This window comes from Macaca fascicularis, chromosome 20 (genome assembly GCF_037993035.2).
Source record: "Macaca fascicularis isolate 582-1 chromosome 20, T2T-MFA8v1.1".
Classification (NCBI taxonomy): Eukaryota; Metazoa; Chordata; class Mammalia; order Primates; family Cercopithecidae; genus Macaca; species Macaca fascicularis.
The window spans coordinates 9,705,254-9,720,882 of NC_088394.1; the positions used below are offsets into that span (position 1 = coordinate 9,705,254).

The following is a 15,629-nucleotide window of genomic DNA, read 5'->3' on the forward strand; positions in this document are numbered from 1 at the left end:
ATGCAACTGATTATTGGGTACTATGTAGGGAGAAACACTACTGTTCAAGGCATTGAAAATGCCCGGGGCACAGTCCCTGAACTTTACAACCTCAAAGTCTAGTGAAGAAAAGCAAAGTAACACAACACAATGTGGCAATTCCAATACAATGGACATGCCCAGGACAGCCGGTGCTTCTATTTTCATCCACCCAGAAGCCTTGCCACTGCCATCCTTACCTCCAATTCCCTGAGCTTAAGTCCTAACCTTACTTTAAGGCCCACCACAACACCACCTCTTCACCGTGCCTTCCTGCTCTTGGGGTGCAATCTCGCTCTTCAATTTCCAGGCCCCCACCTGGCTCACCTCTGGGCATTCATCATCTTCTGCCCTCATTATTTGCTCATATGACCTATCTGAACCATGCTGGCTTTCCTTAGGCAGACACCTTATCACTTCATCTCTGCTTCCCCTCCAAGCCCCTAGGGCCTGAAGCAGTGATTACCAGCAAGGATGTCCTAAGCTGAGCTTGGGGAAGTTCCTTCTAAGAAGTTATTACATGAAAATGGTTGGCTTTCCATATTCTAAACCATCCTGGTCAAGGAGGTCTAAGGGTTGCTATCCCCTAGAATAGCAAAGGAAAATCCCCACTCACAGGCTCTGTCTAAACAGCAGTGCTGTCCCACCAAACACAGAAGCCAGGAGCTACATGTGGCGACCGAGCACTTGAAACATGGCTGTTGTGACAGAGGAACTGGTATTATTATCTTATTCAATTTAATTTTATTTAAATAGCCACATGTACTTATTGAGCACATGAAATATGGCCATGGAGACCAAAAAATCAAGTATTTATGTATTTAATTTAATCAACCACATGTGGCTAGTGGCTGCCACAGTGGAAAGCAAAGGTCTAGAAATAATTTTATCACTCAGAGCCTTGGTTTCTAGGCTTGTAGAGTAGGGGCCACAACAGACACTTTCTGCTCTAAAAAAAAAATATGGGACCCAGTGCTCCCTTGTAAACACTCAAGATTAAAACAGTATTTTAAGAAAAATAAGCCGGGCGCGGTGGCTCACGCCTGTAATCCCAGCACTTTGGGAGGCCGAGACGGGCGGATCACGAGGCCAGGAGATCGAGAGACGATCCCAGCTAACACGGTGAAACCCCGTCTCTACTAAGAAAATACAAAAAAACTAGCCGGGCGAGGTGGCGGGCGCCTGTAGTCCCAGCTACTCGGGAGGCTGAGGCAGGAGAACGGCGTAAACCCGGGAGGCGGAGCTTGCAGTGAGCTAAGATCCGGCCACTGCACTCCAGCCTGGGTGACAGAGCAAGACTCCGTCTCAAAAAAAAATAAAATAAAATAAAAATAAAAAATAAAAATAAAAATAAAAGCCCTTTTAACAAGTATAGGACTTAATGTCATCAAAACAATTAGATTTTAAATAACAGCTTCTGATTTCCAAATGAAATACTGATCATTAACAGTAAATGCAGATGTGTGGTGCTAACATGTTCTTCCTCTCTCCAGATCCCTTACCCATAGGCAATTAACCCCAACTTGAGAACACTGAAGACTTTGATCACTCGGGCTGGGACAGAGCTTTCAGCAGCACATTTCCCATAGGACTGGGCACTGACAGAGACAACAGTCTCAGTTACCACCCCAGCCCTGCCTGCCATGAACATGGCACTGCTAAGTGTCCAAGATTCAGAAGCTATGTGCCCGGGTGCCCTGCATTCTGAAGCTCAACCAGTCACCTGGAGGGCCACGTCCTACTGGCAAGGGACCCAAGGATCACCTGGCTTACATGCATGTCTTCCCCAGGCACTGACCAGCACATGACAGTGGTCTGAGCGGGCACTCAGTGTCATTTGTTTCTGTGCACACCGTCACTCCTGAGGCCAGAACTTGGATCTCCTGTCTTACTTTTCCCAAGAGAACCACATGTACAATTAGTGACCAGTAAGCATTCAAGCTAATATTTGTGCACAGACTAAAAAAACTGATCTGATGCAACGTCCAAAGAATTCACAGCTCTCGTGCATTGTGTGAGCAGCAGGCACGTGCAGAAACCTAAGATCAAAAAGCCACGTTTCTTTCCGCTTTCTTCAATCAGTGACTTAACAGGCAAGACTTAAAGTCAAACCAAGTAAGGATTTCTGTATTTAAAACTGTAGTCTTGCCACTGGTTTTTTTACTGCTACAGTCACTTTACAAACTAAATAGTTTCCAAAGTTGCCTATGAAGATGTACATAATATATATACGTGTGTGTATATACATATACATATTTAATCTTTAAAATCTACTGTCAGGGAAAGAGGCCCACATGGAAAATATTCAAAATACGCCACAGAAACAATAAATACCACACAGCTAACTACAAGTTAATGAAACAAGGAGACTGGCCTCTTAAGTCACCTAATTTCTTTCAACCTCTGCTCAGTAAAGGAATCCTGAGCCTCTAGTAGCCCTGACCCAGTTTTCCTCCCACCTTGTGAAAGCTGCCGTCTTAAAGAAACTAGGTGATTTAGGCAACAGGAAGGACACCACCCCAGCTGGCCAAGGCTTCAAGAGCACACAGCCTGGGGAGCAGGGGGCCCACCCACCTGGGTCTGAGCCAGCCAGGTTCATGTGATGAGCTCTGCGGGCTTGGAGAGAGCGCCTGGATATCCTATTTGCTCATCTGTAAATGCAGAGGGTTTGTGGGCATGAGGATGACTGAGGACCTGAACCCATGAGGCTATACTTAAGTCTAAAATGCTGTAATATCTAATTCTGCACATCTAGAGACCTGGGTATGCTGAGATGCTGTGCACCTGCACCCTGAGCCCTGGGAGACAAGACTCAGGCCTTTTCACATTTAAATCTCTCCATACACTCAGAGACACATACAGCCCAGGATGGTTTGCTTTAGGAATGATTCATTCAGCTCAGGATCTCATTAAAACTTGTTACTGAACACCTGATTCACAAAGGAAGAAATCTACCAACGTGCATTATTTTGCTTCATCTCTTTTTATGCCACCAAATGCCACCTGCAGTGGATCAGTGGCCCTGGCCTATTCAGGCAGTGGGTTACTTTCTATATTCAAAGCATGTGGTGAACCACACCACAACCTTCAGACTGGGAAGCCCAACTGCAGTTCATGACTTCTGGGTGATGAGGTAGGAAAATGAATGAAAGCAGTAGAGTGTTTAAATCAAAAAGTAGACCCCCATCTATACAAAAAAGAAAAAAAACCTGGCCGTGGGTGGAGTGCCTGTAGTCCCAGTCACTAGGGAGGCTGAGGTGGGAGGACTGCCTGAGCCCCAGGAGTTTGAGGCTACAGTTAACGGTGATCGCACTACTGCACTCCAGCCTGGACAAGAAGGAGACCCTGTCTCCAAAAAAATAGTAATGATTAAAATTTAATTATTAAAAATCAGTAACCGCTACTTTATGACCAACAGTGCGTACTGGTTAAGGTGAAGCCAGACCACGGGTTCCAATCCCAGCTCTGCCACTTGCTCTGGGTGAACCAGGTAAGTTGACACACCTTGTTCTTTCACAGCTCTGAAGGTCGAAGTCTGAAATGGGTCTCACTGGGCTAAAACCAAGGTGCTGGCCAGGGCTCAATCCTTCTGGAGGCTCTGGGGGAAATGTTTCCCTGCTGCTTCCAGGTCCTAGAGCCGCCCCATTCCTGGGCTCTCCCTTGCCCCTGTCTTCTCAGGTCCCCTCACTCTGGCGCTGATGACTGTGAGTACACCAGGCCCACCTGCGGCACGCCGGCCCATCTCCTCACTAGGGATCCTGAATTCAATCACGTCTGCAAAATCCCATCTGCAGGTTTCAGCAATTAGGACATGGGCACCTTTGGGGGACGGGGCATCATTCTGCCAACCACAAACCCTAAACCTCCAGTCAGAGTCTGGCAGTTCCCAAACTCACCCTGCTATTCCTAAACCCCTCCTGCCTGTGACCATACTCGCCTCCTTTTTTTTGGTTTTGTTTTAAGCTAGAGTCTCACTCTTGTCACCCAGGCTAGAGTGCAGTGGCAACAATCTTGGCTCACTGCAACCTCCATTTCCTGGGTTCAAGCGATTCTCCTGCCTCAGCCCCCCAAGTAGCTGGGATTACAGGCGTGTGCCACCATGCCAGGTATTTTTTGTATTTTTAGTAGAGACGAGGTTTCACCATGTTGGTCAGGCTGGTCTTGAACCCTTGACCTGGTAATCTGCCTGCCTCGGCCTCCCAAAGTGCTGGGATTACAGGCGTGAGCCACTACACCTGGCCTCACCTCCTCTTTTCACACTCAGCTGTGTCGCCTTCTTTGTGAGGCCTCACCCGAGGCTCCCCCTCCCCGCAGTAAGCCAGTCCTGTCTCTCCTACACCACCACAGCTGCTTTGCCAAAGCCCTCCCCTGCACACGTGTTCAGGGTACCTTCACTTTCTGAGGCAGTCCCATCGGGGACAGAGCTGGGACCATAACCCAGCAGCCAGCCCAGTTCCTGCCAGTTAGGAGACGTATGATGAACGAAAGCCTACACCAGCCTCTGTGGACACCACAGGACACCAAGGACACCCCTTCTGCCACTAAGTGAAGTCTGAGCTACGATCCAAGGGGAAACCAAGACAGTAAGAAACGGGGCTTGGGGAGAAGACAGGTGCCCCATGCAGTGCCACTCAAAGCAGAGGCTTTGAACAGGTGCCCCTGGGAACCTAAAGGAAATGGAGATTGAGTCTTAGATGGCTTTTTAAGAAATCTGACTCTGGGCCGGGCGCGGTGGCTCAAGCCTGTAATCCCAGCACTTTGGGAGGCCGAGGCGGGCGGATCACAAGGTCAGGAGATCGAGACCACAGTGAAACCCCGTCTCTACTAAAAATACAAAAAATTAGCCGGGCGCGGTTGTGGGCGCCTGTAGTCCCAGCTACTCAGGAGGCTGAGGCAGGAGAATGGCGGAAACCCGGGAGGCGGAGCTTGCAGTGAGCCGAGATCGCGCCACTGCACTCCAGCCTGGGCAACAGCGTGAGACTCCGTCTCAAAAAAAAAAAAAAAAAAAAAAAAGAAATCTGACTCTGCTGCAACATCCAAACATGTGTTCAGTGGGCTCGCTCATCTCTCTAAACAGAGCATGAGGCAGCTTGGGTGTTCTCAAACTCATCACATGAGGCGTGACTGCATTCAGGTCACAGGCAATCGGACCACATTACAGCCTGTGAGATTTTAGGATTACCCTGTTAACCATAACTCAAAGTCAAATCCAGAATCTATTTTTTGCAATGGAAGACAATTTAGCTATAAGTTTATAGGATACATTCTTGAAGTTTTCTACAGAGATGAAGACTTGCCAAAAACTTTACTAAATATGAAAGTATGTATTTACTTGAAGTTTTCATAGTTTAATAACAGTAATTGTGGGCCGTGTGGGGTGGCTCACGTCCGTAACCCCAGCACTTTGGGAGGCCGAGGCGGGTGGATCACGAGGTCAGGAGATCGAGACCATCCTGGCTAACACGGTGAAACCCCGTCTCTACTAAAAATACAAAAAAAACTAGCCGGGCATGGTGGCGGGCGCCTGTAGTTCCAGCTACTGGGGAGGCTGAGGCAGGAGAAAGGCATGAACCCAGGAGGCGGAGGTTGCAGTGAGCCGAGATCGTGCCACCGCACTCCAGCCTGGCAACAGAGCGAGATTCCTTCTCAAAAAAAAAAAAAAAAAAAAAGCTGGGTGCGGTGGCTCACGCCTGTAATCCCAGTACTTTTGGAGGCCAAAGTGGGCAGATCATGAGGTCAGCAGATTGAGACCATCCTGGCTATCACAGTGAAACCCTCTCTCTTCAGTAGAGAGATTTATTTTCACTAGAGAGATTATTCGTATTTATTTTCAGTAAATACAAAAAAGTTAGCTGGGCGTGGTGTGGCGCGCCTGTAGTCCCAGCTGCTCGGGAGGCTGAGGCAAGAGAATGGTGTGAACCCGGGAGGCGGGGCTTGCAGTGAGGAGAGACTGTACCACTGCACTCCAGCCTGGGCAACAGAGTGAGACTCCGCCTCAAAAACAAAAAACAAAAAAGTACATATATATAGCAATTGCACAGGATCAATTAAGAGTCATGAAATATAATTTATTCCCCAAAGTCTTATGGATGAAATGTACTTGCAACTTGAGGTCAATGGCTTACAGCTTTTTTAAGGGGCTGCGGAGCAGAAAGGTTTGCTCAGCCTACACATTCACAGCAATGCCACACAGTGTCCCTTGGAAACACTCCCCTCAACTTCTTCTGAAGTACTGTGAATGGGGTGGCAAGAGAGACAGCCAGAAGTTAGATTACCACCCAGACACCTGCGGCCACACCCTGGGATGGGAGGATGTTCCACAATACAGGCCACCCTATCAAACTCACACAGCACACTTTCCCAACCAGATGCCAGTTTAACAACTTATTGCAAGAGCTGGAGGTTAGTACATAACACAAGACACTGCCCTCCCAGTATCGGGATGTCAGGAAACCTTCGTTACTGGCATGCAATCAAAACAGAGGGGCCTGATTTTTTAATCTTCTATGGTAGGCAGGAAAATCACATGACTTGTTCTGGTTTCACAAGGGAGTCTCCTTCTAAATAGCTTTTAGATTCTCAACGACCCAAAGAGAATGAACACCTTGAGAATGGCCCACAACGCTTGTTCCCAGGTTTCAAACATTCATGAAGTTAAAGCTCCTGGCAGGTAACATGGGCTCCTTCCAAGGAAACATGGGCATCTCTGTGACTATGAACAGCTGTGACCTCACAATAGTGTCTCCACCCCTTAAGGTGTACACTAAGAACTGAATTCGGGTCAGGTGCGGCGGCTCGCGTCTCTAATCCCAGCACTTTGGGAGGCTGAGGCGGGCGTACTGCCTGAGCTCAGGAGGTCAAGACTATCTGGGCAACATGGTGAAACCCCATCTCTACTAAAATACAAAAATCAGCCGGACGTGGTAGCGTGTGCCTGTAGTCCCAGCTACTCGGGAGGGTGAGGCAGGAGAATGGCTTAAACCCTGGGGTCAGAGGTTACAGTGAGCCGAGATCGTGCCACTGCACTCCTGCCTGGGCAACAAATGAGACTTCATTTAATAAAAAAAAAAGGCCAGGCGCGGTGGCTCAAGCCTGTAATCCCAGCACTTTGGGAGGCCGAGACGGGCGGATCACGAGGTCAGGAGTTCGAGACCATCCTGGCTAACAAGGTGAAACCCCGTCTCTACTAAAAAATACAAAAAAAAAACTAGCCGGGCGAGGTGGCGGGCGCCTGTAGTCCCGGCTACTCGGGAGGCTGAGGCAGGAGAATGGCGTAAAAACCCGGGAGGCAGAGCTTGCAGTGAGCTGAGATCCGGCCACTGCACTCCAGCCTGGACGACACAGCGAGACTCCGTCTCAAAAAAAAAAAAAAAAAAAAAAAAAGAAGATTTTGCTTTACACAGCCACAGGCATAGGATAGTAAGAGCCCAGCCCCCGGCAGGCAGTGCCACATTACCCACCAGGACTCCCAGCACAGCCTCAGACATGCCCAGCCCTTCTGGGCAGCACAACACAGACAAGTCGACGCTACTTCTCAGGGTGCCTTCTCCCAGACGCCCCTCTTCCCACCCCATGTTGGGTTCTTGCCAGCCTCTGTCTCAGGGGCGTCATCACTGAATTCTGGAAGCATCCCTGCTCTGGCTCAGGTTGGTGTATTTCCCCATACAAGAAACGTACTAATTACTGTTTCCAACTTCCAAATAAAAAGTTAAAATTACCAACCCTCAGAAGTAGATCTGCTTCTCTTCAAAAATTTCAACACATCTGACTTCTCATTAGCCGAGGCATGTGTTAACTTACTAGAAAAATGGCATAACTGACTTTCTTGCCTACGCATGACACTTAAAACCCTGCTTCCTCCAACTTTCTTAAGTCCAAATTACTTCAGAACAAGCAATTTCTAAAGCAGGTGACATTTAACATCTAACTCTGTCATGGTACATGGCAAGAAATATGTTGTTACAACTCTTGTTCTCCAGGGTAAAATTTCTTTGCCTTGGAAATCAAGCAGGATATCCACGCTATTTGTTACTCATGCAAAAAACCATAAACAGGCGGGGTGAGGTGGCTCACACCTATAATCCCAGTGCTTTGAGAGGTTCAGGTAGGAGGATCGCTTGAGGCCAGGAAGTCCAGATCAGTTTGAACATTGTAAGACCCCATCTCTACAAAACTTAAAATAAAAAAAAAACAATTAGCCAGATGTGGTCACCCCAGCCCTGCGGTCCCAGCTACTTGGAAGGCTGAGGTGGGAGGATCACCTGAGTCCGGAAGTTTAAGGCTGCAGTGAGCTATGATCATCCACTATACTACAGCCAGAGCAACCCTGTCGCTTAAAGAAAAAAAAAAAAAAATTTAAAAACACAAAAACGGTAACAAAAATAGACTTTACAAAATACCCGAAAGAAATTTTCAGTTATTTATGAAAGTCTAGCAATGTCTTTGTCTGGAAAACGAGCTTTTACTTCCAAAAGGATCAAAAACACACCATTACGTTAACGTTAAAAGCAATAAAACTGAATGATCACCTATCAAAGCAATACCGTTTTATGGCTTCAGCGTCTCTTTCTGAGAGCCACTTGCTAGCCAGCCATCTCCTGCACTACTGTTTATTCTCAGAGTACACTGAAAAACTGTTTCCTGAATGAGCATCTCCCACAAATAAATTTAACAAAATAGGAAACTAAGACGGTCATCTTCAGAGCAAACAAGCCAACAGTGTGGAAGAAGCACCCGAACGCCCATCCCACCAGCACAGTAGCAGGTGAGGCAAAAAGTGTACAGGTCTTATGCAAGCTAAGGGGCAGAGGCGACCTTTAGGCTTAGGGGTAAGGTGGCCCCTGGGTGGGATTTTGAACCTCTTTCCTAGGGTATCTGTCCTGTTTGTGCCCACACAAGTGCATGTGTGCTGGGAGTCAGTAGCACCAAGGAGGCTGGGGCCATCCTGAGACCCTGGCTGTGCGACTTCCTGCAGGGAGGGCCGGACACCGAGTCCTTTTCAGCAGGGCAGTGACAGACAGAAGTCCTGTGGGCAGCAGCTTTCATAGCGTGTGGGGTCGGGCAGGCTGGAAGCACGCCCAAGAGGGAGGCTACCGCCACAGTTCCAGCATGAGGCAGCAAGGGCCTGCTTTCAGGGGATGTCTGAAAAAGCCAAACGGGCCTGGCAACAGGATGTGGGATAGAGACGGCAGAGTTCAAGGCCGACTCCCAACCTCTGGACACTCAGGGACCTGGTTTCCTGCCACCAACTAGTGCTCCACTTCCCCACACTCGTAGGGAGTTCTAGCACTCACGCAAGAATCATCAGAACGCCACCAGGCTGACTAAACTTAAGCATTAGTGGCAAATGGCACCAAATCCACTCGACTTTTACCATACAGTGAATCGTTCTCAAAATATTACACCTTTAATATTAAAACCCCTATTCAGGCACATCAAGCCCAAGATTTCAGGAATAGCATTGCTTAGGCAGAGGCCGGATGGCTTCTTCCTAATCCACATCGGCTATGGTTACTGCGGGCCCTTTCTGCATAGCACCCATCTTCGACGGCCCCACCTGTGGTGTGTGCCCCACTTTAGTTCTAACCTAAGTGTCACGTCTTCTTGGCTGCGAAAGCCCTACCATCAAGGCAACACCATGCGCTGAACATCTCCTATGCTCCAAATTCCATGCCAGGCACTTTACATGAGCCTGGCGATTCCAGTCTCACAACAACCTTGATGGGCATGAGTGACCCCCTTTAAGGGATAGAGAAAATGAGGAACCAAGAGCTTAAGCAATGCGCATTAGGTACCACAGCAATCAAATGGCAAAACCCAGATTCAAACCCAGGCATGGCTCTAAATCTAGACTGCCTTAGCCACCACAGTCTGTCCTACCATGAATTTTAACTTAATGACCTCTTTCTCCTTTTCCAAAACACTAATTCAAAAAAAAAAAGGATACCTTCTTCCTACATTTGCTGGTATCGATCATTTGATTATAGAGAAAAAATTATAATGAGGATATCAGCAGCCTGAAAGAATCAGGAGAGCTGGAGCCTGGGGAATCGCTTTGAATCATTAAAACCTGACATGCTCACATCAGAGTGAGATGCTAGGTTTGGCCTAATTTCTTCTCTACTGGGTTCTCTGAGCTGATGTTCATCTTGTAACTTTGCAAAGAATTATCTTAGCAACATAAGTCAACGTAAGGAAAATCGACACCCTTGAAATATTTGATTTTTGTCTTGTTATAGTGCTATTTGAAAGAATCTTCTGTTAGTTATAATAAATTAGAACAGCACAAGTTTATCTGGCTGGGTGTGTTCAAGAGAAGTCACTTTCTACTCCCAAACATGCTTCAGCAGAAAAGTAACTGTACAAGTTTGGAAGAGACCCACCACCATCCCTGTAACAAAAAACACAGAAGCCTATGATCAATTCTTTTCAGAAGCTGCAGCTGACCCATTAATTTGCTCCTAATAGCAGCAGTCTAAGTGTCATACAAAAGTCTAACATCTATCCCATTCTTCTCAGAGCCAACACTGAAAGAGAGACTGCTCACTCGGGCAGAAGAACCACACCACTGAAAAAACAGTTTGTATGCAGAAACAAGGCCTCCGGATAATTTCCTGTTGATTCAACAGCGTCTACAGGGACCATTCGGACCATTCGATGACCATCGTCATCGAGTATTCAGAGGGCAGAGACCCATGCAAGTCACTCCTTCAGCCCCTAGACCTCCATGGCCATCAAAGTTAGCAAATAATAATACACTGCCAAGCAACCTTATTCCCAGCCAGACCTAATCATACCACCACCTCCCCAGCTCTATCTGCCTTCCAACTAGAAACGTGCAACTGGCTGCTTCAGACCTCACAGGCAGTGTGTGGCTGCAACCCCAGCAAACTGCATCAGGCCCCTCACCTCTTCCCTCTCCGCACTTTACCCTTCATCACTTTCCTAACTGCTCAGGGCATTTTAAAAATAACTATTCCAGGCCGGGCGCAGTGGCTCAAGCCTGTAATCCCAGCACTTTGGGAGGCCGAGACGGGCGGATCACGAGGTCAGGAGATCGAGACCATCCTGGCTAACACGGTGAAACCTCATCTCTACTAAAAAATACAAAAAAAAAAACTAGCCGGGCGAAGTGGCGGGCGCCTGTGGTCCCAGCTACTCGGGAGGCTGAGGCAGGAGAATGGCGTAAAAAAAAAACCCGGAAGGCAGAGCTTGCAGTGAGCTGAGATCCGGCCACTGCACTCCAGCCTGGGCGACAGAGCCAGACTCAGTCTCAAAAAAAAATAAATAAATAAATAAAAATAAAAATAAAAATAACTATTCCAGAGTACTGCTGTTTTCCAGTGAATATCCAAGGGCTGTGGCAGAGTTCACTCAAAAGCAAACGCGACCCCAAGAATGTGAGGCCGGAGAGCAAACTCACACTGACCTATATTGATAGAGAAAAACCAACCAACCGAACCAGTCTCCCAGGCTCCTTCGAAACCACCCTGCCCAGGAGGCACAGGCAGGATGCTCCAGGTTTACAAAGCCTTCCCTTCCTCAAGCTGTTCAGACCCTGACAGTTTCCAGCTGCTGGTTCTTTAGGCACCGGGGCAGACACTAAACAGGTGCAAGTCTCTAGCTCTGACCGGGACCCCACTCACAGCCTGGTCCATGAAGCCAACCAGAGTCCGCTAAATTCCACCCTTGTGGCTTTTTAACATAAGTGTTCTCTCACTCTTTCGGGTCCTAAGTCACATTCCAATCAATCGTTAAGGCTGCATTTCAGGATTGGGAAGGCTGAAATAGATGGCGTAAGACACAAGTAGCTTTTTCAACCACACACCAGTGGGTACTCACAGGGCACTATTATTTGTCCACAGCCTCATGTGCTCCCGACAAGACAAGGGACCTTCTCGATAATGAAATTGAAACAGACGCCCAGTCAGAAGAAAGGAGTTTCTTAAGTTTAAGCAATCAGCATTAGTAACTAAAACCACTGCCACCCAATTTGAGATTCTGGTAAATTTACAGATTAACTGTTCTTGGGGTTACCTTTCCAATACAAACTGTAATATGAAAATAAAGCTTCATTTTATGAGAAAAGAAAGTAGCCTTGAAAACATGCATGGAGACTGCTGAATTTCCAAAACTTCAACACCCTCTAGCCTTCTAAAGGTAAAGACCAGCCAGGCGCGGTGGCTCACGCCTGTAATTTCAGCAGTTTGGGAGGACGAGGACAGATCGCCTCAGGTCAGGAGTTCGAGACCAGCCTGACCAACATGGAGAAGCCCCGTCTCTAACAAAAATACAAAAGTAGCCAGGCGTGGTGGCACATGCCTGTAATCCCAGCTACTTGGGAGGCTTAGGCAGGAAAATCGCTTGAACCCGGGAGACGGAGGATGCAGTGAGCTGAGTGCACTACTGCACTCCAGCCTGACAGCAAGAGCAAAACTCTGTCTCACAAGAAAAAAAAAAAAGCAAAGACCTTGAAATTTGTGGACCTGGTCATTTTCCCAAAGATACAGGTCTGTAACACACAGGCTCTACAGTAATGTCTCTGTTTATTAATTCTCACTGGTGTCCAAAGACACCTGGAAAGCAGCAGGACAATGTCATGGGAAATCCATATGCTCGTGTTATTGGATATTCGTCTTCATCGGGTACCATTTGAAAAGGAAACTGAAAAGCAACCTTTTTTTATGTTTTAGATGGGCTGCAAAATACAGCACAAAAGGAATACACAAAATTCTCTCAGCAATGTACATCTTTTCAGTTATTTGGTTTAATCACACATACCAGGCGCTCTGCAAAGTTGCTGCTTTGCTGGGGCCAAGTGAAACAGATAACCCAGTGCTTGGCGTGGACTACGCTCTTCTGTCCCCCATTACTGCCACTGATAAATACCACTGGGGAATGCCTAGTGCAGAATCCCAGCCACTTTGCCATTTGCAACCTGGCCAGCCATTTTTTCAGTGACCATCCAATTACTGGCAGTAAGTTATACAGAGGGGAACACCAGTCACGCTTAAGTGTTCCCACCAACCGGTGTGCAGCGCCCCACACTTGGAGCCACCGCACAGGACTAAACACTGCTTTTCCTGAGCTCCCCTGGAGCTTCATTCATTGACGCAACCCAAGATCCCTTGCTAAAAGTAAAACTAGAATAAAGCATTCCACGCCCTTTTCATTCAGGTGGCCTCCATTTGACTCCCGACAGCCTGAACCCGTCACGTAGGTAAGAAAACTTTTTAAAGACCATTCGGACTTTGCTTTCAGTGGAATGGGCCAGGAGAAAAAGTGCCTTCCAATGACCAACTCCGTAAATCCAACACCCTTCTCTTTACAGTGTTCTTTACATCAAACCCTTATAACCAAGACTCTATACCTCAAACTACAGTGCCCTGGAAAATTACTGCCACATCGGCAGAAAACCGAGTTACCTTTCGAGTCAGGTTTAATTCTGATGCAGGCAGCCATGTGCGGCGGGGCTTTCGCACGGCTGCAAGCGCACACCTGGCCGGATGCTGGCTGCACCACACACTGCCAGGTACCAAACTCCCAGAAAAACAGGTGGATTCGGAAAACAACAGCGCCCGGATCAGAACTCTGGGCCAGCCCAAAGCCTGACAACATCTGCGTTCCTTGCAGGTGTTTTAGAATGTAAGCCCGACGCTAGGCAGTGCTGTTAGAAAGTGATTTGGAGGAGCGCTTCCGAGCCACGGCGCGCCCTCCGGGGGAGCGCACCGGAGCAGGTGCGGGCGAGCCCCGCGCCCGGGGAGATCAGGAGTTCCCCAGCCAGACCAGATCCAACCGGACGCCCCAGAACCGGGACGGTCCCCGGAGCCCGCCTCCCAACCTGGGTGAGAAAACACCTCCGTCCCTCCGCGGCCGGAGCGTTCGAATTTTACAACTCTGGGCGCTTTGTGCCGGGGAGGCCCGGCGGACGTGTGGTCGGGACAATGCACGGGGCCGAGGCCCCGGCGGCCGCCCCTCACCCGCGGACCCGGCATGACTTTGCAGCCTCGCCGGGCCGGGGCCGGGAGGCCAGGCCGAGGCCCGGCGGCCGCCCGGGGCCTGGTTAAAGATGGCGAGCCCCTCGCGTGGCTCCCGCGGCTCCCCCGGCCACAATGAAAGGCGCCCCCCGGCCCCGCCGCGGCCGGCCCGCGGGTCTCACCTTCCATCTCCATGTCCTCGGGCTCGCTCAACTGCTGCTCGCCCGCTTTCTGCTGCTGCTGCTGCTGCTGGTGGTTCATGTCGGCCGCGGCCTGGGCCTCGCCTGCGGCCGGGGGCCGGGGCTGCGAGCCCGGCTGGCGGGCGGCGGCGAGCCGGGGCGGCGGCGGCGGCGGCGGCGGCGGGGCGGCCTCCTCCTCCTCCTCCCGCGCGTCGTCGGCGGCGGCGGCCCCGGGGCGGCCCGCGGCGGGCGGCGGCGGCGGCAGGGAGACGCGCACGTACTTGCTCGCGATTCGCCCAATCTCGGCGCCGAGGCGGGCGGGCGGCCGGCGGGCCGGGCAGGGCGGCCTTGTCGCTCGCTGCGGCCGCCGCCGCCGCCGCCGCGGGGCCCGCCTCCCGCCGCCGGGGCCCGGGCCGGGGCTGCGGGGCTGCGGGCCGGCCGGGGGCGGAGGGCGGCCGGGCGGGGGCCGCGGAGTCAGCCCCGCCTCGGGCCGGGCGCGGCGGGCGGGAGGCCTGGCCGGCCGCGGCGGGCCTGCGGGCCCTGGGGCCGGCGGGAGCGGCGGCGCGGGCGGGCGACGGGCCGGCCGCGTTCCGAGAGCCGCGGCCTCCGCCTCCTCGGCGTCGTCGTCGGGGCTCCGGCAGCGGACGCGGCGCCCGGCAGCTCGGCTCGGCTCGCTCTCAAAATGGCGGCGGCGTGAAATGTCACATCCGCATGGGGGGCCGCGGAGCGAGCGAGCGAGCGAGGAGAGCTAGCGGGCGGGCGCCGAGCCGGAGGGCGGAGCGGGAGCGGAGGGCGGAGCACGGGAGGCGGAGCAGGGAGCGGCCCGCCTGCCGCCGCCGCCGCCGAGGCCCGCCCGCCCGCCCCGCAGCGCCGCGTCCCGGCGCCGCCTGCCCCTCGGTCCCGAGGCGGACCCTCGGCGCTCGCTGCCCCCGGGCCGTGGGGGCCGAGGCGGGACGCCTGGTGACTTAGCCCTGCGGGGGTGGTCCGGAATCCTCCCCATCGTAGGGAACTGGACAGCCCGAAAGACCCAGGAGCGGCAACGAGGAGGGGCCCAGAAGCCACCCGGCGGCCGTGGTTCAGGTCCCAGCCGGGCGCGCCGGGGCGAGCGCCGGAGGTTGCCCAGGGACTGCTCGGGATAGGGCCCGGAAGGGAGCCTGGGGTTAGCGCCTAGAAGTTCCTGTTGTTGTCGTTATTTACCCTCGCCCGCTGACCTGCACTTTTTCACCCAGTATCTACCGTGGAAGAATTTATTTTCTCACTGTCAGCCTAATCTGGCAAAGTTTGGCTCCTCAAGGAGCAACCCCAGGCGGGACGCAGCTTCTCACACCTGTGATCCCAGCAGTTTGGGAGGCCGAGGCGGGAGGGTCACTTGAGGCCAGGAGTAAGAAACCACCCTCTCTACAAAGTTTTTGGTTTTTGTTTTTATATTTTTGAAATGTATTTTTAATTAGCCGGG

General features: G+C 51.0%; 1 protein-coding gene across 1 annotated transcript in view; it reads right to left on the bottom strand.

Annotated features, from left to right (window-relative positions):
* USP7 (ubiquitin specific peptidase 7) overlaps window positions 1-14,876 on the bottom strand; it is a 73,599-nt gene extending 58,723 nt beyond the window's left edge. Inside the window, exon 1 of the mRNA XM_005591224.4 lies at window positions 14,177-14,876. Within this exon, the coding sequence (XP_005591281.1) occupies window positions 14,177-14,255 (79 nt within the window). The 5' untranslated portion in view covers window positions 14,256-14,876. The remainder of the gene's footprint in view (window positions 1-14,176) is intronic.
* Window positions 14,877-15,629: the final 753 nt, after the last annotated feature.